Source organism: Corapipo altera, unplaced genomic scaffold (assembly GCF_003945725.1).
Source record: "Corapipo altera isolate COAL_440 unplaced genomic scaffold, ASM394572v1 1, whole genome shotgun sequence".
NCBI classification, from domain to species: Eukaryota; Metazoa; Chordata; class Aves; order Passeriformes; family Pipridae; genus Corapipo; species Corapipo altera.
In genome coordinates, this window is record NW_020884873.1 from 16,982,740 (window position 1) to 17,005,523 (window position 22,784).

A 22,784-nucleotide genomic window follows, 5' to 3' on the forward strand; every position below is an offset into this window, starting at 1 on the left:
AATATAACAGAGCAGCTCAGAAGGTAAAATATGCAAGTGGTGACATTATGCAATGAAGGTATCACAACCGTGCTCATTATACCACAAAGCAGATACCACTAGTGGCATTTCAATTTCTTTGTCCTTACTTAAATGTGAAGCTTTCTGTGTGTATCAGTGTGTCAGTTCTTCTCAGAACAAAGGTGGTTGTTAGCTGAAATTATGTATAACATGTCCAAGATAAGAGGGCCATAAAAACCTAGTTATCAGATTTCCCATGTTTGTGTTTCCAATATCATAGCTAATTGTATGTTGAACTAGACAGTTGTATTTCATTCTTTCATAAAAGCACAAGAGGAGAAGAAAAATATATAAGGGAAAAGAGGCAAGACAAACTTTTCAGCAGAAAAACCACAACTTGTGCAGTCAGATGCGATTTTGCACTAGAACAGATTTATGGTTAAGAGGACAAAGAAACTACTTTTTCTTACTGAGCTAACTGTAGTTTTACTTTTGTGCAAAATCATACCTGTTGGCACACAATGTCATTTTAGTACTAGAATTCCAGATTTTGCACAATTATCTGTGATGGCAGGATTAATCTTAAAAAAGATAGCAAGAAAAATTGCAGTTTCATCACTGATCTTACTTTTCTTCACATTTTACAGAAAATTTCATCAGCTGGCCTTATCAAAGAAACATGCAGTAGCTGACTGGAAACATGTACCAGCAGTATATACTAGCAGATTTTCAAAACATTTTGTTAACAAATCCCACTCAAATGTATTGCTCCAATACAGAGTCCAATATAAGATTAAAAACTATTTTTACTAGGTTAGATTAATGCTTTAATGTAATGAATTCTCTAGGTTGTGCTATGCCCAGAAATAAAAAAAATATAGCCTTCTGTTGCATCTTTCATCTTTTACATGGAAAAGAGGAGTTTATTAAATGCTGTGGAAATGAACCAATGACATAAGGTGAACTTACTTGTATTTTAGCAGAAATATTTACAGATTTTTTTCCTAGATTTCCATTTCACATTGCGAAGTGCATGATTGCACGTAGACAAAGGGAATTTACCATTCACATGCACATCCAATGTGTATTCATATGCAGACCCCTAGGAACACCAGAATTCCTCAGCTCTTAGTTACAGTGCAAGAGCGCAGATTTACAGAACAGGATGTTGGAAACTACTGTTTTTTGGAACCCTCTCTCTGACAGTCAAAGTTGGACATAATGAATCTTGAGTATTCTTTCCCATATTTAGATACCCAAATACAAGGAAAGCACCTTGGAATATCTTGATCTAATTGTAGGTGGTTTTTACCATCTGTGGTTGGTTGTTTTTAATCAAGTCTGATAGTACCAGATTCTTGATTCTGTTTTGACTCTTTTTTGCTTTGGAAGTGACTTTCGAAAAGTCCTCCCTGAAAGGATATATGCCTGAAATATAATGCCACAACTCATCCCAATCTCTTTTATGATTGATTTGAGAAGTATAATTCTCCATCTGACTTGCAGCTAGCAGAATTCCCCAGAGCTGTTCACAGCTCCTGCGATTCAGAGAAGCTTTGAAGGTACTTGAAATTATACCAAAGACCAGTTTTAGGATAAGTAGTCCCAGGATTTCACAGAGCCCAAACATTGTCTGATGCCCACTTGATCCCTCTTGACTGCAGTCTTTTAGTAAGAGTAGATCTTTTCAGAGGATGCAGATTGAAAAGGGCTACGCCTGCATAAAGGCAGATGTGCATAGGCGTGTGCATACCTTCCAGAACAAATTCAGAGACGTACATTTTGCTCTTTTTCTGGTCTACATCCATTTATCCTCGAATGAACCTCCAATATTAGTGCAAATATGCTAAACACACACGGTTCATTGGTATATTGATATAGTGTATTGATAATAGTGGTCTGTTGTGGCCCTAAATTTTGTGAATTCACTGAGTGCAAGCTCCACCTGTACACAGAAGCAGTTCCCTTGCATACGTACACATGCATGCACACTGGGAACAGGACTGGTTTTCTGATAACCGCACACCTGCAGTACAACACGTATCAGCCAGTCCTCAAGCTTACCAAGAGAAGATGAGAAAAATTGAGAGGCAGTTAGCAAGATAAGGTATGAGGAGATTTAAAAGAAAGTAGCATAGAAGGAAGCGGCTACATTTTTCATACTTTAGTTGTTTGTCTGGACAGCTTGAGAAGGAGCTGCTCGACAACTGTGCCAAAAGAGACGATTCAAAGCAACTTCCCATCAGGCGGCATTCCTCAAGTGTCTGCTCTTTAAGAGCAGTCAGGGAAAATTCGTTCTGTGGGAAGCAGTTAATGGAGCTGCATTACGGACCCCTTATTGTTCTGTCTGATAGAGAGACAGCAGGTTCACTTTGGCAGCTCCAGAGCACTGATCAGTTCAGATTAGGGGCACATCGTCTGTCTGGCTTAATCAGGCATGTTTAGATATATTTATCATGATTAGAGGGGTGTAGTGCAGGGAGGGGGAGGAAATGAAGAGTAAGATTACTTTTCTCTAGCTTCAAATGGAAGCTTAGCAAATCCCACTGAGTCAATAGGTGCTCATCAAAGGCAGAATTTAAATGTTTTGTTGAACACTCCAGCACTGGATTCCAATCACTGAAGAAGAGTCTTCTTCTTTCTTTCACTTTCTTTCTTCCTCTACCACTTGCATGCAGCAAAGAAGAAAATCAGCAGCACATGCAACTCGTGATTCATCTAGATTTCCAAGTGAAGGCACAAATTGCTATGTGGTGAACAGAGATTTCCTTGACAGTGAGCTGGATCATCTTTGATCTCAATGGCCACAGTTCATGGGCCTAGGCTGACAGAACACTACAGAACACAGCAGACATTCTTTGGCTACGTACCCTCACAGCAGCTGGCAGCACAGAAGCTGTAAGGCGGTTTTTCATGCCTGAACTCTTGGGCAGCAATGCAGCAGTTAAAGTAAGTCTATGGAAATCTAGAAGAATCATTTGTTAGTGAAGAAAAATAAGTCAAGCTTCCCTTTCTCTGTTGTAATCTACTCCTTTCTCCTCTGCAACTCCAGTCGGTTCTGTGACAGTTCAGTTCTTGTGATCTTGTAATTGCTGTCAAGATGATAATCTGGGTTGTCACAAGCATGGCTCAATGTAATCACCATACAAATGTAGAAGGTAGAAAACCTGACTGACAAGAATCAAAAAGCTGCTAGTGAGACACTAACAATTCAGTGGCAGGATTTATGGAGTAGAGAATGTAGAAGAGAAAGTTGGCAGGTTTGGAAGAATTTGAAGAAAATATCTAATGACATCAAGTTTGCCAGTACTTCTTTAGAATTCTGAAGTAGAGGATCATAGCCTTATATTCCCAAAGAAAAGTCTCTTAGAAGTGCAGAGATGCTCCTCAGCTGGCATGGTAGGGAGTATATTTGGAGATCAATTAGCAGAATGATGGGAAGCATTGTATGAATTAAATAGCAAATTAACACTGTTGCTCAGGATTAAAGCCACATCTCTTTGCAATAAATGGTGCTACATTGATGGGACCAGGCAGTTAAAGCTGTACGCTCTCCTAGTGCAGGCGCACCCATAGAATTGGAACGGTACTCTTACAGTTAAAGCTTATTCCTGTAAGAGAAATGGCTTCACACCTTTAATTGAAATAGTTGTACCACATGTGCAAGCGCAGTAGTCTGTAGTCATATCAGCTAAACTGACTGTGGTTTGTGAGGGTGATGGTGACAAGATCAGCACTAGAATAGCAATAGCTGTGCAACTGATGCTGTTGACTGAGCTTTTTGAAAATCCTGGAACATGACCAAAGAGGACTGTTGCAGGTGAGCGACAAGGTACAGAGCTTTCAAGGCAATCTTTGCTAAGAGGAAGCATAGCAAATGGGGACAGAGCTCTTTCCAGATCAGTTCATGGAACTCTGCAGAGAAGCTTTTATAGCACTGCCACTCCTGTGCACTCAGTCTTGAAAAAAATAAGTGCCCACTAATGACCTGTCACTGCAGACAGCCTGAGCAGCTGTTTGCAGAGAGCAAGGCAGCGAGAGGATGAATTGCTCTGTAAGGAGCATAGCTGAACGTGGGAACAGGAATAGATGGGAGATTGGGAGAGACTAGACAGCTTCCATTCATAACATTCAGCTTTATGTGGATTTACAGTCCTGATGCTCTTGAATCCACAGATGCTGAGTTATTACTTACAACAATTACTTAAAACAATTGAAATCTCCCTTGTTTCCACACTTTGACTTCTGTTTCTCTTGTTGGCATAACAGGTGGAGAAGTAGAACCACATCTCTTAGTTTGCAAGATGCTTTTTAAAATGGTAATAAGTTTTATATCTCTCTCTTATGATTTATAACTTCCTGGACACAATTTATTGTTCTTCTTCATTTTCTCAGCTATTATTCAAGCTCCCTAGGGAAGTGGTCATAGCACCAAGTCTGTTGGAGTTCATCCATATGATGCTCTGTGAGCAGCAGGGAGTTGGACTCAATGATCCTTATGGGTCCCTTCCGATTTGAGATATTCTATGATTCTATAGTTTATTTCCTCTCTCCATAACAAATGGAGGGACATCTTACAGTTCTCTCAATATTAGATTATCAATATTATCAATTTGCCTTTCTGGAGGCAAACTAATTAAGAACACAAAGAATTAGTTTGCACTGAGGAGTAACAAAAACTGGCCACTTAATTCTTCATACATTATCAAGTCAAATAATTCATAGTAGGCAAGATATTTATGCGTTTCATTGAAAATAACCTTTTTTCCCTTTTCTTTCCTTTAATTTTCTTTTTCCTTTTGTTTTCTTTCCAGTTGCCCCCAGATAGAAACTAAAGTGAATAAAGTGTCTTGGAAAATGATTTTTCTCTTGAAAATTTCAGCCCGGCAAGAAATTACTAAAATTTTTGAGATGATGTATTCTTATGCAGTTTTCAGGCATGTTTGCAGACACATCTATTTTGGGTCACTCACCTAAGTGCAAAAGCAGGTATTTCCATTACTTATGGCTGAAATGTCTGGATGTTCCTTCATATGGTTCAACATAGCTGTGGTGAATGTATTCTGCAAGGTGAAGAGGTTAACATGTTACCATAACTGTGACAGGGGAGGAGTACATAGAAATGGAGGACAAACAGAAGAGAGTTATTCCCTATTCTATCCTATTTCCTATCCTTTCTCATTATTGGGAGCTTGCCACTACTGAGTGTTTTGTTTATAGTATAGAAAGCCACATCTTTTATGGCTTGACATTAAATAGATTTAATATTATAATGGAATAGTTCTGGATACATAACAGGAATCCAGGCAGTGACATTGTTTTGTGACATTGTCAGGCAGCAAGCATGAGTGACAACTCACAGCAGCATTCTTGCTGGGGGGCCCATTAGATCACATCATGGTAGAAACAGAGAAAATAGGTCGTTCCAATGTGTAATATAATGTAATCTGTCATGCTGTCCACGGACCACAAGAATGCACATAGCTTAAAACCAAGAAAACTGTGAGGATTGGTGTCCCACCTGCCTGTACAGAAATTTATATTCCTGATGTATTGATAGGCACATGTAAAACTTTTCATGACATGGCAAGAGCTAGCTGCTGTATTCTTCTTATGGCCCTCTGCTTTCTGCAACTGTATATTTTTTCAGCAAAATGTATTGGAGATTATCCTCTTCAAAGGGAGTTCTCATTGTATCTACCCCTGACTGGTTTGAGTGCTTCATAATTTTCACACTCCCCCTGTTTTAACTTACAGATATTCCAGGGAGATAATTGTCTCCCCAAAGGGCAGTGTGTGGGGGGACTACCACCTACCAGCCTGCTGCTGGACCGATTGTCTTGGACTAGCACATGGGGGTGTTTTTTGGTGAAGTACCACAGCTCATAAGAAAGTATGACTTGGGTCAAGTTACAGTTCCACACAGCGCGGGAGACGCTGTGCCCAGCAACAGCAGTTTGGGGAAGGAGGGTAAGAGCAGGACAAGTAAATGTCAAAGCTTCTTCCCCTATGGCCTCCCAGATCCCAACACTCTTGGGAATGAATTCCTAGTGCTTATGTTATAAGAAGTGATGGATAAAAATTTCCTATTTACCTTTTCCATGATTCTTGTTATTTTCTACATTGTTTTTGCATTTATCCCTCTGACAACTTTTTTTCTAGGGTGAAGAATCGTAGTTTAAGTTACTCCTTCCTTGTTCAGAAGCTTTCCATTCTTTTGGTCATCTTAAATTACTTTCTCTTTACTGTTTCTAATGCTATTGTATCTGGTTTTGAGATGGAGGGATGAGAAATAGCTTCTGCATTCAAGTTACAAATATTCAAGCAGGTGCCCCAGGTATTTGTACAGTGACATGAGGTTGCCTTCTGGCTTGTTCTCTGTCACTTTCCAGACACTTCCTAACCTGCCTTTTTGACTTCCACTCAGCTGACACTTTGATAGAACTATCCACAGCAACTCAAAGGTGTCTTTCCAGAGTGGTGATTTAATTTGTATTACCCTACGGTTTTTTCTCATCAGTAAGTTTTGTCACTTCATGTTTTCCAGATAATTTATGAATACGTTTCCAAACTTTTAATCAGTTGTTAATCCTCCATAGGACCTTCCCTCCTAGTCTTTGAGAGCTTAAAGGGCTTTTTTAAGAGTCTTTAGTGAGAGACTTCATCAAAAAGAATTTAGAAATGCAAGTTTTGTATCAAGTGATCACCTATATCCACATGCTCATTAGCTCCTTTGAAGAACTCAATCAGGTTTGTGCAATATGACTTCCTTCTACAAAACCTATATGAGGGGGAATTGCTATGTTATTTCTCTTACATGGCCAGTAATTCTTTTCTTCATTATTCTTTCTACCAATTTCAGACATAAAAAATCAGACCTCCTGCACCTTTTGCATCCCCTCAAAACACTTCCCAAACACTGGCATTGTGTTTGCTGCTTTTTCTTCTAATACCAAAGCTGAGTTAGGTCTTGCGTTGCATGCCACAGTTTAATTGTCAGCCTTTACTATTTCATGGTCAGTTTAGATTTCAGTCAAGATTTCTAAAATATAGAATCTTTGAATTTACTCTTGTTCATTTACTGATTTTTTTCCTAAAACCTTTTCTTCCAATTCTTTAGCTTGAAATGGTTCCCCTGGCTCTTTTCTGCAAAGAAAACCTCAGTGTGGGAACATCCTTACATCCCTATGGAAGATGCATAGATGCAGAGAATTAATTTAGTTTTTGTGCTTCGTTCTTATCTTCTTTGAGCATTCTTTTTACATCTCAATCATCCGTCAGCCTTACAGACACACTCTGGCAGGCTTCCTGCTTCTGTTGTCTTTGAAAATAATTTTATTACATGTTTTTATGTCTTCAGCTACTTGTTCCTCAAGATATGCTTTTCAACGGACTTATGGTTTCTCAGTTAACTTAGGAGATCTGTGCTTATTTCTGTTTTCCTTATTTGGGTAGAACTTGCACTTTTTGAGGGAGAGTACCCTCCTTTATTCATCTGTTAAACCACCCTGGGCTGAAGCAGCAGCAAAAGGCAGGTCCTTTTGAACTGACACTACCATTTTAAATATGCAGTACACCAAATATTTCCAGCATTGGAGACTGATAGTTGTCCATGCCTCGATGTGTCCAGTGACAGACACTATTATGTGCCACTGTCCCCCGTGCCCACTCCTGACTGTCCTTGTCCACACATGTGGACCCGTTACTGATGTGGCACATTGTCACTGTAGGGAGGAGCCTGATACTGGCTGAGCTCTCCTTCTCTTCCGTCCCTTAGGTGGTAACACACCTCCTGCTTTCTAGCAGTGCCAGAGGAGAGGAGAGCTGCTACAAGGTACGGGGTGAACATGGTTCTTAGACTTGAGTGGGGGGAGCTGTGTGGAAAAAGGTACTAAGGAGGAAAGGGGGGGGTTTGGAAGAAGAAGTAAAGTACTGCGCAGTAGGGAAAGACCATGGGATCCCAGGGCCATCTTGTTTATCAGTTTTCACAACAGGGCAGTGCTTTTGCAGGACAAATCCCTGCGCCTCAGCCAAATCTGACCAGCTGGAAACTGAGGGAGGTGGTGGGCAAACAGAAGGAGGTGCTTCCCCACCACCTTAGTCCTCCCCACCAACTCTTTCAGCACAGCAAAGATTTGTGAATTTATACTCTCAAAATATCAGGCAGTACTGTGCTGCTCTCTTTAAGGTTGCTGTTGTACCGGCTTCCTATGTTGCTGCTCAACTCTACTCAGTTGTGACTGGAGTTAGCACAGAAGATCCAGGTTCCCCAGGGAGATTAAGCACCATCCTAGTCTGGGGCATTTCTTACAGACTGCTGTTGGTTATAGAGCCCTGAAAGTCTGTTTGTTTTGTGAATACTGTTCCTAGGAGGCTTATTTTGTTTGCACACAGGCTCAGCCCAAATGCTATGCATTGCTCTGGATGGCAGGATAGCCAGGACTTAAATGCAGCAGTTCTGAGTGTTTTAGTGGCTTGTTCTCCCTTATAAATTAAACCCTCTTATCACTGACAGTCAGTGGAGCTGCACCGTTAACTCCATAGCAAGAGGTTTGCGTTTTTGAAACAAAATATTCCCATGCCACTTAGCTGGTGAAAACAAAGCTGTTACCTACCACAGCTCTTCTAGATAACAGGTCCCTTTTCCGTTGTTTCTGCTGAAATGTCATCTGGAGTTTATGTACAGATGTTCAGGGTTGAATCCTGTCCCCAGTTGCTCATCAGTCCAATAGGTTGTTCTTGCAGAGCTGAACAAAGACACAGTAGCTTGCACTGTATATCTTGGTGCAAAACGTCACTGGATGAAGCTTCAGACTGGAGATGTGCGGTATTTTTTATGCTACAGGCATACAAAAAAAACTTCTGTTCATACAGTTCCTTTAAGTGAGCACATTGTTATAACTACAGTCTCCTTCTGATGTTAATATGTGAGATTGAGCAGGGCTGAGCCTGGGCAGTTCCTGACTAATAAAACTCTTTGTAGGTGGTGACCTTCCCCGGCATTGTTACTGCTGAATTTTGACCCAACATGATAAAGGGTAACAGTATTAAACTCTTTGGGATGCTGCTGTCAGACTGTTGCTTCCTGACATGATTTGGGCCTTGGCACTTTCCATCAACAGAGATGCTGATGTTCTTGCTCAGGGAATGGCATTCTGCCAAAATAAAATGCCTGCCTTGTGCTCTGAAAGCCATGCTGCTTTTCACTCCTCCTTTTGTGAACCTTCTGTTGCACCAGTCCCACAGAATTGCAGTAGCCTTATGCCCCTTGGATCCGCCCTGTTACAATCGGGAACCACGGAGAAAATTCACTCCATGCAGAAAGCCAGTACAAAATGGAGGGTACTGGTCAACTCACACTCAGAACTGAAAAATCCTGCTTTGAACACTGTGTAGGCTTTGTGCTAAACTCTGTAAAAAGGGCATTTTCACAGAAAGTATTATGCAATCTAAAATTGTCCTTGGTTATTCAAAAGCTTAAAGAATCTGGTGCTCTGTCTGCAAACGGCAGCACTGTCCTTTGGGATAAAAGGTGCTTAAGAAATATAAGTTATGATAATAGTGAAAAATTTCTGTCTGTGTTGTGGGATGGTGTTCGGAGTCACGCACATGCAGAGAGGGAAAGAATGGGCTCTTGGCAGGGGAGTTTTCATGAGGGCCCAACACTGACCCATGTGGGGTGGGGATTCTCAAGTTACAGATGGAGGGAGAAACAGGATCAGAAGAACAGAACTGGTTTGAAGTTCAGGTGATGAAAAGTGGTAGGCTGGAGTTCAAAGACAGAATTATTGGCTAGTGTTGCTTTAGTAGTTGGTGGGAGAAGAGCTTAAGGCCAGAGCATTACTGCATTGCTGATTTATCAACACAGCCAACACTGTGTATGGTATTTGAGACACTTCTAAATCCAGCCGCTGGCAATGAAAAGCACATTTAATCCATGTGTTAGATTGTTTGAAGAGGTATCTGTCTCCCAGTCTCTATTCCAAGGTTGGGATTGCTGAAATTGAAGAGGAGGTGAGAGGAAAGATTTTAACTGTTTCACAAACTGTTCTCCTTTAGAGGGGGGTCACATTTGCAATAAACCCTTTAACATTTGGGATATAGGAAAATGAAAAGTTCTCTACTCTCTTATCCCCTCCAGAGAGAACCCCCACTGTCTCTTCTCTGTCTAAGGCACAGAAATCAAAGAGAGGATTTGTATGAAAATAGTTTATTGTTTTTAACTGTGTTCTTTTCCTCAAGCTGGGATTAATGGTCTGCACTTAGGAGTTCCAGGATTCATCTGCATTGTTGGCTCTGATCTCTCTGCAGCAGGCCACCACTGCAAGATAAAATACTGAAAAACAGCCCTTAGTAAAGTAATTCTCCTTTAGTCTTTTTCTTCAGTTATCTTACATGAAAGAGTATCATTGTTTAACCAGTTCCCTCAAGGGTTAATTCCTCTTCAATTTAATACTCCTGTACTCTGTTAGTGTGCAAGGGGCTGACACTGGCTATTGGAGGCTTATAGACTGAAGCTCCAAAAATGTCTATGCAAGAATAGAGGACAGTTCTCAAATCAGGCCTGAGCTGCACCTGCAGAGTTACACCAATGCCTTGGAATAAGAGTAGGGCAATCAGAGGGTGGACCTAATTAGCAAAGGTTATCCAAAGTAAGAACTAAAGAGCATCAGTAAGTCAACAGAGAGAACAGGGAGTTAAAGTGTTTGGAATAGATGGAAAGCTGAAGACTGAAAATAAAGCACCAATGTGTTTTAGGGTGTTATGGTTCAGCATTGTGTATATTGGAAGCCTAAGGCAGCAAGCTGGAATAGCAGGCATACAGCAGACCTCAACTGAGCTATTTACTCAAATCTACACGGGAGGCCTCGACACTGCAGCAACCCCAGTTTTGCTGCAGAACAGTTTCACGCTGAACAAGCAGAGCTCTCTGTGGACCACTAAAAACTTTGCCTTGGTTCTGCATAGCTCTTATCAGTCACATGAGTACGAATTCATCTATATGCAGCAAAAAAGAGGGTGTTAACAGAATCCAATAGGAAGCATGTAAAGATATTTTTATAGTTAGAAATGAGTTGTAACAAATCTCAGAACTAATATCCAGCGATGTTATCCACCCCTCCTGTGGATCACTTTATCCAGGCATCTTTAGTCAAGTGCAAAGGAACTCTGCAAGCAGGAAATAGACAACTTAGCCAATAAATAACTGCTTTCTACAGTTAGCACACACAGAACTTTGTTAGGATTTAATGAAATATTAAGCTAAATATTAGCATACTCCTCACCTTTGTAGAGGCACCCAAAGATTCTTTGCAGGCATCAATCAGAAGTGAAGAGTTAACCTCCATGGTTGCCATCTGTCACCAGCTGGGTCAGCTCTGATGGCAATGACAACTCAATAACCCTAATGATTCATGACAGTCATCAGCTAACTGTCACAGTTAAATCTCATGTGGGTTTGTTTTTTCCCCAGAGATTTTATACATCGGTGGCTTTCCTTTTGAATCCCTGGGCTACTGCTGGTGCAGTCCCAACAGCCCTACCTCTGTCTACAATTTTTGCCCTGCAGACTTGCTCCCAGCTCACTCTCAGCAGTTTAAGTTGCACTGTATCAGAGCTGGGCCCTGGATCCTTGTTACACAGGTAGTTAAATCCCTGGGTTGTGTGTCAAAAGATTACAGGAGGTATTGTAGAGAATTGTATTGTAAAGAAGTAGCCTTTTGATTTTAAAGTGGCATAATTTTGGAGCTTGCTCAGTATCAGCACCTTTTGGGGATCTTGTATCAGTTCTAATAGGAGACAAGAAATATCTAACCCTACCTAGGGCTGTTCATACAGTTTCTTTCTAGGGCTTTCTGGTTAAGAATATTTTGGTTCAGGCAAGTTGGCACTTCTTCTCAAGCCATAAATTCTGGGTGTTTTGGTGAGAAGTGAGGTTAGGTAGTGGAACCTGTGGCTTCAGGATCATTGTTGCCAGATAATCCTAGCTTAGTAATCATAAAAATTACTTCTATATTAGCGCTGCCTGATCATCTTCAAAAGCTGGGCTGCAAGAGCATCTACCGGCAGTGCACTTGCTTAACATGGCACTGCCTACCTATTTCTCATCTTGTCACTGGCAGCCTCACCACTGGCAATGGGGTCCATGAGCCAGCCATGGGAAATCAGTAACTCTCGATTGTAGAAGTGGTCCTGCTGGAGTATATCCAAGTTACATGAGCAGGAAGTGGTAAAGAAGCAAAGCTCATCTTGCCACTTCCCCTGACACATTGCTCTGGTGATGAAAAGCAGGCTTTGGTTTGCAGGCTGTCTAATACATTTCAGGCTCCTGGATTACCAACACTGAGGTAAGCTAACTCTCTGCCTCCTTCATCACAGGGGATACAGCCTTTCTGTAAACAGTTTTTTGTAGCTGAAAGTTGTGGTCACCCATGCTAAGCCATCACAAAGAAAAAACTCTTTCAACTTTCAGTAATGTGACTCTTGTCCAAGAAAAAAAAAGAATTTATTGCAGGCTGTTTGTTTTGTCCACAGTTTTTCTCACTCTTGAGATAAAGTCACTGAAGAGGGCAAATACATTTTTCTGTTGCATGACAGTCACTTGCTTTATTGGGAACTCTGGCAGAGTAGTGGTTGGTCTATACAGGTTTTTCACATGAGATTGCTGCAGAGAAAGAGATCTCTTGGAATAAGCATGCACAACAGGTTGTTTGAACTTCTGACTTGAGCTAATTAGAGCCTCATCCACGCCCTCTCTTCTACCTGCTGATGTCTTTCCATGTCTAGTAACTAATGTCTACCAGTGATTGGTGCATGCTCATCCATATACAAATCATAGCATTGCCTATAAGCTTTCCAGAGGCTAGACTCTGCAGTCTCAGCAGCTTATAAGTGTTGACAAGTATATACTTCTTCCAGCTTTGCTCTGCCACCAAGACACAGTATGGAAGCCATTGCCAAGTTTGATTTCACTGCTTCTGGAGAAGATGAGTTGAGTTTCCAAGCTGGGGATATGCTGAAGGTAAGTGCAGCCTCAGGCTTGACTAAACAGCATTTCTGAGACTGCTGCCAGATCTTTCTAGGCTCCCATTTGCCTTGACAAAACAGATGAAGACAGACATCTATAAACCAGAATACAAATACAGATTACTCATCTCCCATAGGGTTTGCAGTAGGTCAACCAATAGTTCCCAGGTTACTTGAGTCTGTGTCCACTTTCTGATTTTATGTCCATAAACTGTGGATTTAGTTGCCCTGCAGTTCTCTGGTACTCAGCAAGGAAGGATAAAAACCTTTGCTGAGGCAGAGATCAAGTTCTTCAGTAGACAGATTTTGAGGGTCCTGTCTGTTTTCATTGACTACATAAGTAGTCCACAGTGAGTACATTCAGATGACTATGTCTGAAGGCAGGCAGGATGAGTGCAGTCCAGAGAGATTGCCATCTTCCCTATTTCCAGCTCTTAAACTATATAAAAGATAATTATCATCCATTATAGAACTTATATCTAACTTTTCACTGTTAGTAATTATTGTTAGTTGCTGCAGGGTTTTTAGGCAATTGCAAATAGAAGAGGAAAAGTCTATGAGACAATCTGTTACACACATAAAGGAAGAGTTTAAGAGGTCCCAGGCTCTATAACACAAGGGCTTTATAACACAAGAGTGTTATATACGCTCTTGCATGAATTTGGCAATGGAGGCAATGGCAAAAGTAGAGTTGATCATATACAACACAGAGCATGTGAAAGTCTCTTTAAAGTTGATTTGTATGTGTTATGGTAGAACAGTTCTTGTTAACGCTACTGAAGTCCCACAGATTAGGGAACTCAATGTTTCACTCTAATTATTTATCTACTTCTCAGCCCCCAACTGTTCTGTTTCAGTTGAAAATGCCTCAGTATTACTCCTCTCTAAGGCCTTAATTCCTCCACTGCCCAAAAGGCAATAGTATATAAACCCTTGTTAGGCCAGGAGCCTTTGCTACCTCCCTGTGCAGTCCCAGATATTCCAATTAATAATCAGATATTGGGTCTCAGCCTTGTCTTTTCCATCACCACCGTTTTTTATCTTATTAGCTTTTTAATTCTTAACACTTAGACAAAGTGGCATCCAGACTCATTAATACCAGATTTTTCCAAAGAGCTGTGAGAAGGTTCTGGAGAAATCACTGCCTCTCTTCAGCACAGATAAATACTCTTATTCCTAATTCTTCCCCAGTACATCCCTACTATCCCATGACCTTAAACTGATACCTTCTTTCTCAGGAAACCATTCTCAGGAGGCTTCCATCAAGTCCCTGGCTGGGTTGATGGTGTTGGCCAGATCACTTTTCATTCTGTTCCTCAGTTTCCCTTCCTGTGAAATCATTATAAATTAGAGCTTCTTTTCAAAGTACACTGGAAGCTACAGATGAAAAGTGTCAAATAACACTACACACCAGTAGTAGTAGTAGTAGTAGTACTTGGCACAGAGAATTTACTACCAGAAAAATCAAACTGCCTCTTTCTTTAATATCCTTGAGGCAAACAAAATAACACCTTAGCCACCCAAGCCATAGTAGCAGTAAATTAGCCTGAGTAACAACTCTGTTCTGGCATACGCATACATACATTCATGCCCCATCACGAGCCCCCTTCTGCTGCCTGCAACAACCTGCTGATTTATAAAGGAGATAAGATGAAGTATTGATGTAGAGATTAGAAAACAGGAAACATGAGGCCCTCAACCAGCAGTGACAGGAGGAAATCCACCCTCTCACCCCCCACACATCCTTCTCTGGGAGGATGACACACTGAGAGAAACCTGCCAGCCCTGCACTGACAAACAGCAGGTGGGTCTTTCTGGAAACCTTGCTTCCAGCAGAGCAGGGCCTGAGCATGAGCAGGAGGTAGCTATCATCCCCTTTGTTCGGCCACAGCAGTAAAAAAGAGCCTTTAATCCAGCACCCAGGCATGAAGAAAGCAGTGACTATACAAGTGGGGAACTCCACAGCTTTCTATTACCTAACTTTTCTGAATCCAAATGCTTAAAAAAGGCCTACGTGGCAGGGAAGGCAATGCAGAATTGGCCCCAGAGACAGTAACATCCTGTTGCCAACACCAAGCAGTTAGAATGTGTCTTAGGCTCCCAAAACCATGAGATTGGCTCACAAAATAAGTATTATTACTGTTAACAATAGATTTTAAATTAAGTCTGTTCCACTTGCTTTCTCCTTTTAAAACTGTCATGGCTTATGCTTTTAGGCTCCTCTCCAAAACCAGAAAGAACAGAAACATGCTCTATTTCATAAAGCGGAATTCTGTTCCAGGAGTTGGAATGTCAAACAAAACACCAAAGACCACAACATTTGCTGTAAAATCACAGCATGGTTGTATTCCTGTCCTCTCTCCTCTAGCTTAGGGCTGTATCAGAGGCCATCAGCCAGGGAGCAGTGGATTTGGGCAGTCCTTGGTCAGCAGGGAAGCTCCTAAGGACCATTATAGTTAACATTAATGTGAGCACACTTGAAGCTGCTCCAGTGTGTGCTGACTTCCTGCTATCCTACAATCTCCTAAGTGTAACAGTATCTTTAAAATACTTTTTGCCTCCTCTACCTTGGCAAAGCTCAGGGCAGCTGAAGACTTAACCCACTAAATAATCTCTTGTGAAATGACGTGTGAGAGCACATGGTAACATCTGTGCAGTTGTAATGCACGCACACACGCATATATAGCTGCATATCCCTCCATATCCATCACAGATATTTGTTCCTCCCTTGTGAATCTGAGATGCTCCAGTACCAACTATTAAAAGCAGCACAGAGAATAACTTAAACCTCTATTAAGTCTTTCAAAGCTGAAATTTCTCCATTTCACAGGCATCAGAGACACAGTATCCCCAGCCACCTGAACAGGCAGTCAGATGAAGGGATAAGGTTAACAAGCAATCTGTCTAATTCTACTTGGGCTTTTCACTGCTTGTTTGCTCTGAAGTGGTCATCAGCCACTAACCTTGTTCCACAGTGGCTGGGAAGTACAACATATGTAGCGTATTTCTTCTTACAAGAAATTCTAGGTTTCTGCCAGAATCATGCTTACTTTTGCCTTTCTCCAGAGACATGTTTATTCCATCCATCTCTCCATCGCAGGTTTTGAGCTCCCAGGAAGAGTGGTACAAGGCTGAGCTCAGAAGTCAAGAAGGCTACGTTCCTAAGAACTTCATTGATTTTCACGTTCCCCCGTAAGTGCCACAGAAACAGTGTGTACCACCATTGCACATTTCCTCAGAGTGCTGTCAGGAGCATGTGTGCGTGTGCACGCAGAGGAAGACAGGACAGAGGAAGCACTGGCTATAACATACTACACTTGGAGGCTGGCAAGGATTGCCATAATGCTACATTGCAGTTCTCCCAGTGCAGCACATTTCTACCCCAAAGCACCCTCTGTTCTTTCGGAGCTGAATAGTTCTCGATGCTCTCTATCACTCCCAAGTGACTCTTTTGTTACTGCTGCTCAGAGGGATGTCACTGAGATGTGGCAGGAACTGCATTTAGATCTCCTCAGACAGAAGGAGAATAGTCATGATGTGAAGTCTTGGCAACAGAGATAGAAAAAGCAGAGCACAAAAGAAAAAGCAAGAGATCTTTCTGAAAACGAATTATAAAAAAGTAACTCCCTCCCCCTTCCACTCTAAACTACATTGACTCCTTTTCCCACCCTGCCATCCTCATTCCCTCCCCCCGCCAAGTATGTGTGTGTTTCTCTCGGTGCGCTAGAGGTCAGTGCAATGCTGCGCGAATGTGACAGCTGGTGTTACTCATGGATCGGCAGAGATGATAGACCAGACATGCCGCCCCGCTCACACATACACACGCTCCACGTTTCGTGACTGCACACCCAAACACAGATCTGTCAGAGGACAGGTGTACCTGCATTTCCCTCTTCCCGCTGAGGAGACGGCACTGCACTTTCGGAAAGGTCTGATGGTTGTTTAAATGCATATTAAATGTGCTCTCCAGCCCTATGCCATAAATATGACAGTGGAGGGATTTTTACAACCTTTTTCTTTCAGTTGGCAGAAATGCTCCCTGAAACTCCTCTCATTGTCCTCTTTTTTTCAAAAGTGCTGCAGCATTTCAGGAACAAGCAGGCAGAACAAGCACCAAGCCCAGTACTGCTGGCTCACAGTACTACTGGGAGCATACGGGGATTTTAAGATTACAAATAAGCACCTCTGTCCCCTTGGAGGTGGCACTTACTGGCCTTTTTGGATATAAGCCAGCCTGCTTGGCTGAGCTGAAGGACGTTATTAGTTTGCTGTGCAAATATGGGCTTGTACTTTTGGGCCTCAGGGGGATGAGATCTTCCAGTCGGTTGTTCTTGTTCGCTCTTTCACAGGGCTGTGGCGTCACGCAGGAACACTGGCAGCTTCTTTTTTCACACACATTTTTCTCATGATGCTTTCTCCATGCAAGAGCTGTGAAGAAATATTTCCACTTTGATGCTTTTCTAAGAGTAGCAGGTCTGCACTTGGAAGCAGTTCAGGCCAGATGCCAGAACCAGATGTAGGGAAGAAAGCTGCCTCCTATTTTTGATGGGTTGGTTTTGCCGATATTTTTCTTGTCAAGTAATCATTGAGACTAGTTATCAAGGCTCATTAAAGTCTGATTTCCCTTTGCTAATGATACATAGGTAAACTGTGATGATAATAAGAAACTCCAAAGTGGAAATGACAGAGTTTATGAAACTATCAGTCCTTAACTTTAATGCAATATAGGCAATTAAGCATTACATAAAAAAGCAGATTACAGATTGTAGATCTTCTTAGCTGTGGAGTGGACATATGCATATGTACGTGATGATTTTTTTTTTGTCTACTGAAAAATTCCTATTGACATTGTATTCTTTTACTTCTTATGGTGACTTTCTCATTATTAGTCCAATGCCTTATACTATTGTTTGTTATGCCTAGCTAAATTTGCACAAGTGTGCTTACGTATTCTGTGCTTCTGAGATTTTATGGTATTATAACTCTTGCAGGAACCAATTTATTAGTACTAAAACTTTCATGGTTCGCTTCTGCTAAAAATTTATGTGTGTCCCTTGCAATATATCCATCACAGCCCAGTAATTTTCAATCAGTTTACCAAAAAGCAATTTGATGTATATGTCTGAGAATTATGTGTATGTATGTATACATACACATTTGTAATTTAAAATTTCTTTGACTAACACCTTATTGTACTGTGCCTGTAATTACAGTTTCAGCTGAGTGTTGCTTCTTAGCAGGCCAAAGTTTACATTGTTCTCTTTGCATCTACGTGCTTTTACTGCTCAAAGAAAATGGTCTGCACCCATCAAAACCCTCTACCTTAGCATACTCATGGCCACTGGGAGTAGCCATGTGGGCTCCTCTGATCCTTTTGTTTTCTTTCCTCCACCCTGCTTATTCACATTCTCCCTACCCTCAACTTTTTTATTTCTCACCTTAATTCACATCCTTATTCACATTTTCATGATTTTTCCCACTTGACAGCTGGTTTGATGAGAGGATATCCCGCCATGAAGCAGAGAACCTTCTCATGAGCAAAGGAGTTGGTTCCTTCATCGTCCGTGCCAGTCAGAATTCTCATGGTGACTTTTCCATCTCTGTCAGGTATCTGCTTCTCACAGCATATTCCTGCCTCTTCTTCTGTGTAATGGTGTCCCTAGCCTCCTCTTGACAGGATTGCTAATGTGACGTAGCCTCTTCGGAAGTTTGCATGCTGCCAGTCATTGGCAGTGCTGCTGTTGTGAATGAGAACAAATTAGGCATCTGATTCCAAAATGTTTCTGCCTCTTTTCAAGTGACACAGTGAATGCCCCATTCCAAAGCTGCATCCCCTGGTGACCTGCTTCTCTGAAAGAGCTACAGCAAAGCAGAGTGGTACATAGAACGTCTCCCACAGTGATTAACATGTGTCTTTCATTTGTATTAATTCCCTGACAGCTCTGGTTACTGAATCCAAGAATTCAGCTACTACCTATTAAGAGATTACAATTACATTGTTAACTTATTTCCCACAGGTCACTAAACAGCCATTGGACAAAGAATGGTTTTTCATTGCTTGCAGCCCAGCTGCATTTCAGCAACTTACTGTAGCCCAGCCCTTCTCAGAACATATGCTTCAGAGCAGTACTCTTATATGATGGTTGGTTTCCCAATTTTCAGTCAAACAACTGATAATCAGTTTTAAATTAGAGTCATGGTTAACGATGTCTTTTCCAAGCAGTGTGTACTTTCTGATTCAGGAAGCTCAAAAAGTATGTGGGAGGAATGCAGGAAAACATTCTGGTTACATTTATACCAATTTATACCAACACCAGTAAGTACAGGCAGGCTCCTTTTCTGGCCATGAAGTCAAGCAATGTGGCAGAGCTCAGATCCGTATGGCTAAAACCTCTTCACCCACCAAACCGAATACCTGTTTTCAAGCAGCTCACTGTGAACAGTTCCTGGTCCGTTCTGTCCCCTTAACCACAGCCCAGCACTATCTAAGGGAGAGCTTTTGCATTTAAATCAAAACCATGCTAACACTAACAGCCTGTGTAACTGTAGCACTTCAGGACAGGAGTCCGTGTCTGAAAATTCCTTCTTTTTTTTTTTTTTTTCTTTTGGGTAGGAAGAATTACCGGTAGTAGTGATATCACACTAGATTTTATGCAATTATAAAACTCAATGTGTGGCTGTACCTGACTGTGTCTGCATGTATTGGCGGTGCCCATGGTGTATAAAGGTGTAATAAATCTCTTATAGCCAATTCAGACTGGATGCTAACAGGACCTGCAGAGGCTGGTGGGTAGACTACAACTGCACCTCTTCACCCTGGAAGCTCCTCTGGCCTTTATTTCAAAGGAGAGGCTTTAAAGCCCTATGCTTTGTTCTGATAGTGCTTTGTGACTGGGCAGCCCTGGGGCACTCTGTGTTTGTAAATTGATGAGTCTTTTGAAATAGAGCCACATTTGGGTCCAGGATGCACAAAGACTGACGGTTGCTTGACTTTCCAGAAGTCTAGGTTTGGCCAAGCAAGAAGTTTTGGTACCCTTCTGGAAAGGACTTTTCCCAAAAAGGTAGAAGTGCAATCTGTTTGATGATCTCTTACTTTTCCAATTGGATCCAGGCATGAAGATGATGTGCAACACTTCAAAGTGATGAGGGATTCAAAGGGTAACTATTACTTGTGGACAGAGAAATTCCACTCGCTAAACAAGCTCGTGGACTACTACAAGACAAATTCCATCTCCAGGCAGAAACAGATATTCCTAAGGGACAACAGCCAAGAAGAGAAGGTAAACACAAACTATCCTTTGGAATTTCTCAGTAAGAAACCTTTCTGTGGAAGGAATTCATCCCATGAGAATGTCTTGGCATGGGGGGAGGAGAGTCTGCCCTTGGAAACCCAGCCACATCATTACACTGGTGGTCACTGCAACACAGATTTTTAGTGGATTCAGTGGTATGTAGAGTTATATAATTGAGCATAATGTTCTGATTCTGCTTTGGATAGCAATAGACAGTACTGCAAATCTGCATAGAGGTGCTTTGTTAAAGGTGTGCTAAGATCCCAGAGCTGAAATTCTAAGATGCCTTACAAAGCCAAGAAAAGCAGGACTTACCTTATTGAAATGCCTAGATTTCATAAGGGCAGGTACAGAGCTGACTGCTAGTTGTGACTGAGAAGAATTTGAGTCTGGTTTCCTCAGTGTCCTTGAATGCACCCAGAGTGCAAATTACAACTGCAAGTTTGTCTGCTCAGAAGAATCGTCCATCTTCTGCTATCAAGCAAACACTGTAACAAGTGTGGAAGAACACAGGGCAGAACCCAGAGCAGTGGCTGGTAGGAACTGAAAAGTACTACTGAGAAGAACATAGCAGATATGGGAACAAGCTGTGCCTTCAGGGAAGGTGTAGTAGGTGTTTCAGAAGGCAGAGAAATCCCAATCCAATGAATGCCTGGTTTTGTGCCAGGGGAACAAGCAAATGACATAGTAGAGACTGCTACACATTGCACTGCCAGTACTGGGAGCAAACACGCCTGGTCAGTGCAGTAACCAAAGTCCTGCTTTACCAGGAAACGGATTCTGGTATTAAATTACCAGGATGTGCAGTTAGAGGCAAGGTGTGTGACTTGCTGACTGCAGCAATAAAGTTTTATAGGCTGCATGTGGGTCATTCTTGCTGGCTCCAAACATGAGATGATGCGTTTTTCAATCTGAAGAAGGGGCTTGGGTTGCTGTCTACTTTTAGACTACTTACACAGAGCTTTAAAATGCATTAGTAAGATATAAAATAGAGGCTATGGGACCTGTGAGAGAGATCACAGTGACGAATTGTCTGGGGAAGGAGAAAGCAAGGCTGTATGCATGTATATCAGTAAAACAACCTGTTTGGGCTGACTGTGATCAGGAAAGGAAAGAGATGCATTTGCTCCAAGATGCAGACACGCAAATGAAAGAACAGTAGTCAAGTTTGCTTTGGCAAACTCTCTGTACATTTGTTATGGTGATGGGCTCAGCAGGGTATGTTTAGTACTCATCACAGTGGGATTTCTGTTCACAATTCAAATTTCTAGATGCTACAGCTATATGATAAAATAGTCATAATATATAGATTTCTGTGCAGAGACAAATGAAGTCTAAGGGCAGTATTTAAAAAAATAGCTTGGTTCCTGTGCTGGACCTTACACCAACATTTTCAGCCCAGCACCTCCCATTACTGCCCAGTCTTCAGATGGGGAATGACTATGAGAAAGATCTAAAATATAGGATTCCTGATTTGTTGACCTGTTCAGAGGGATGGAATTGTTTATTTGAAAGAGCCTACAAAGTAGAGGATAGAGGTAGTGATCACTGTGCAATGATTGCTGAGCTTTAGTCAAGGACGTGGTAGGTAGAAAAAGCTGACCTCACTTTTGTGATCTTGCTTCCATCAGGAGAGGCGTGGTGGGAGCCTGGAACGGATGAGCCGGGAAGGATTCCACTTAAGTGGAGCAGCTGGAGAAGATCATTCTTCTATATCCAAGAGATATGTCGAGCATGCTATCCCCATACTGCAGCAGCAACAGGTACTGCCACAAACAAGGGGGCTGGGATGTCGAGCCCAGACACAGGAAACATTGGCTTTAATTGCTTGGTAGCAAGTGAACAGTTGCTTTATCAAAAATTTGCCACCCTCAACCTGCTTTAGGAAGCAGAATCAGGTCTTTTTACAGGAATAACAGCAGTGATGGTTCAGCATAGGGGCGTTTTTTGATATGTAATAAATATGTGGGCTTTTATTTAGTTCTGCGACCTGTGACTTTCTGACTGACAAACCAGAAAAATAGAAGTGTGCTGTGGCCCTTTTACTGGGAACCTAGGAGTACCCTTCAGGTGGTTTTGGTGCCCCATCCTAAAAACTGGAAAACAAGCAATGATGTCATGTTCTTACTTGGCTTAGGAAAAGACATGAAGTATCATCCAGTGAGAGTGCAGGAAAATGCTCACAAATCTTGCACTGCACACACATGCATGGTTTCAGGAACTCGTCTCTAGTCTATAGAACGAAGGAAGCCTTGCTGTCTGTTTCTTTTTTCTGAGTTATGCTACTGATATTCAGCACCACAAAACACATCACAGGGATGAGAAATTACTATAGTAATCCTAGGAGAGTTTGGTTTCCTCCAGAACGTTCCTTCTCCTCTGCCCTATTCTGGGTCCTCTCTGCACTCTTTCATCATGTTACTTCCCTGATGTGTGACGTTTCTTTACTCCTTTGATTGCATAGGA

The 22,784-nt window shown here is 41.7% G+C and overlaps 1 protein-coding gene across 1 annotated transcript in view; it reads left to right on the forward strand.

Moving 5' to 3' along the window:
- GRAP2 (GRB2 related adaptor protein 2) overlaps nucleotides 1-22,784 on the forward strand; it is a 40,750-nt gene that overhangs the window by 11,881 nt on the left and 6,085 nt on the right. Inside the window, exons 2-6 of the mRNA XM_027668493.1 lie at nucleotides 12,919-13,021; nucleotides 16,127-16,218; nucleotides 18,514-18,633; nucleotides 20,138-20,306; nucleotides 21,950-22,081. Coding sequence (XP_027524294.1) covers nucleotides 12,944-13,021; nucleotides 16,127-16,218; nucleotides 18,514-18,633; nucleotides 20,138-20,306; nucleotides 21,950-22,081 — 591 coding nt within the window. The 5' untranslated portion in view covers nucleotides 12,919-12,943. The remainder of the gene's footprint in view (nucleotides 1-12,918; nucleotides 13,022-16,126; nucleotides 16,219-18,513; nucleotides 18,634-20,137; nucleotides 20,307-21,949; nucleotides 22,082-22,784) is intronic.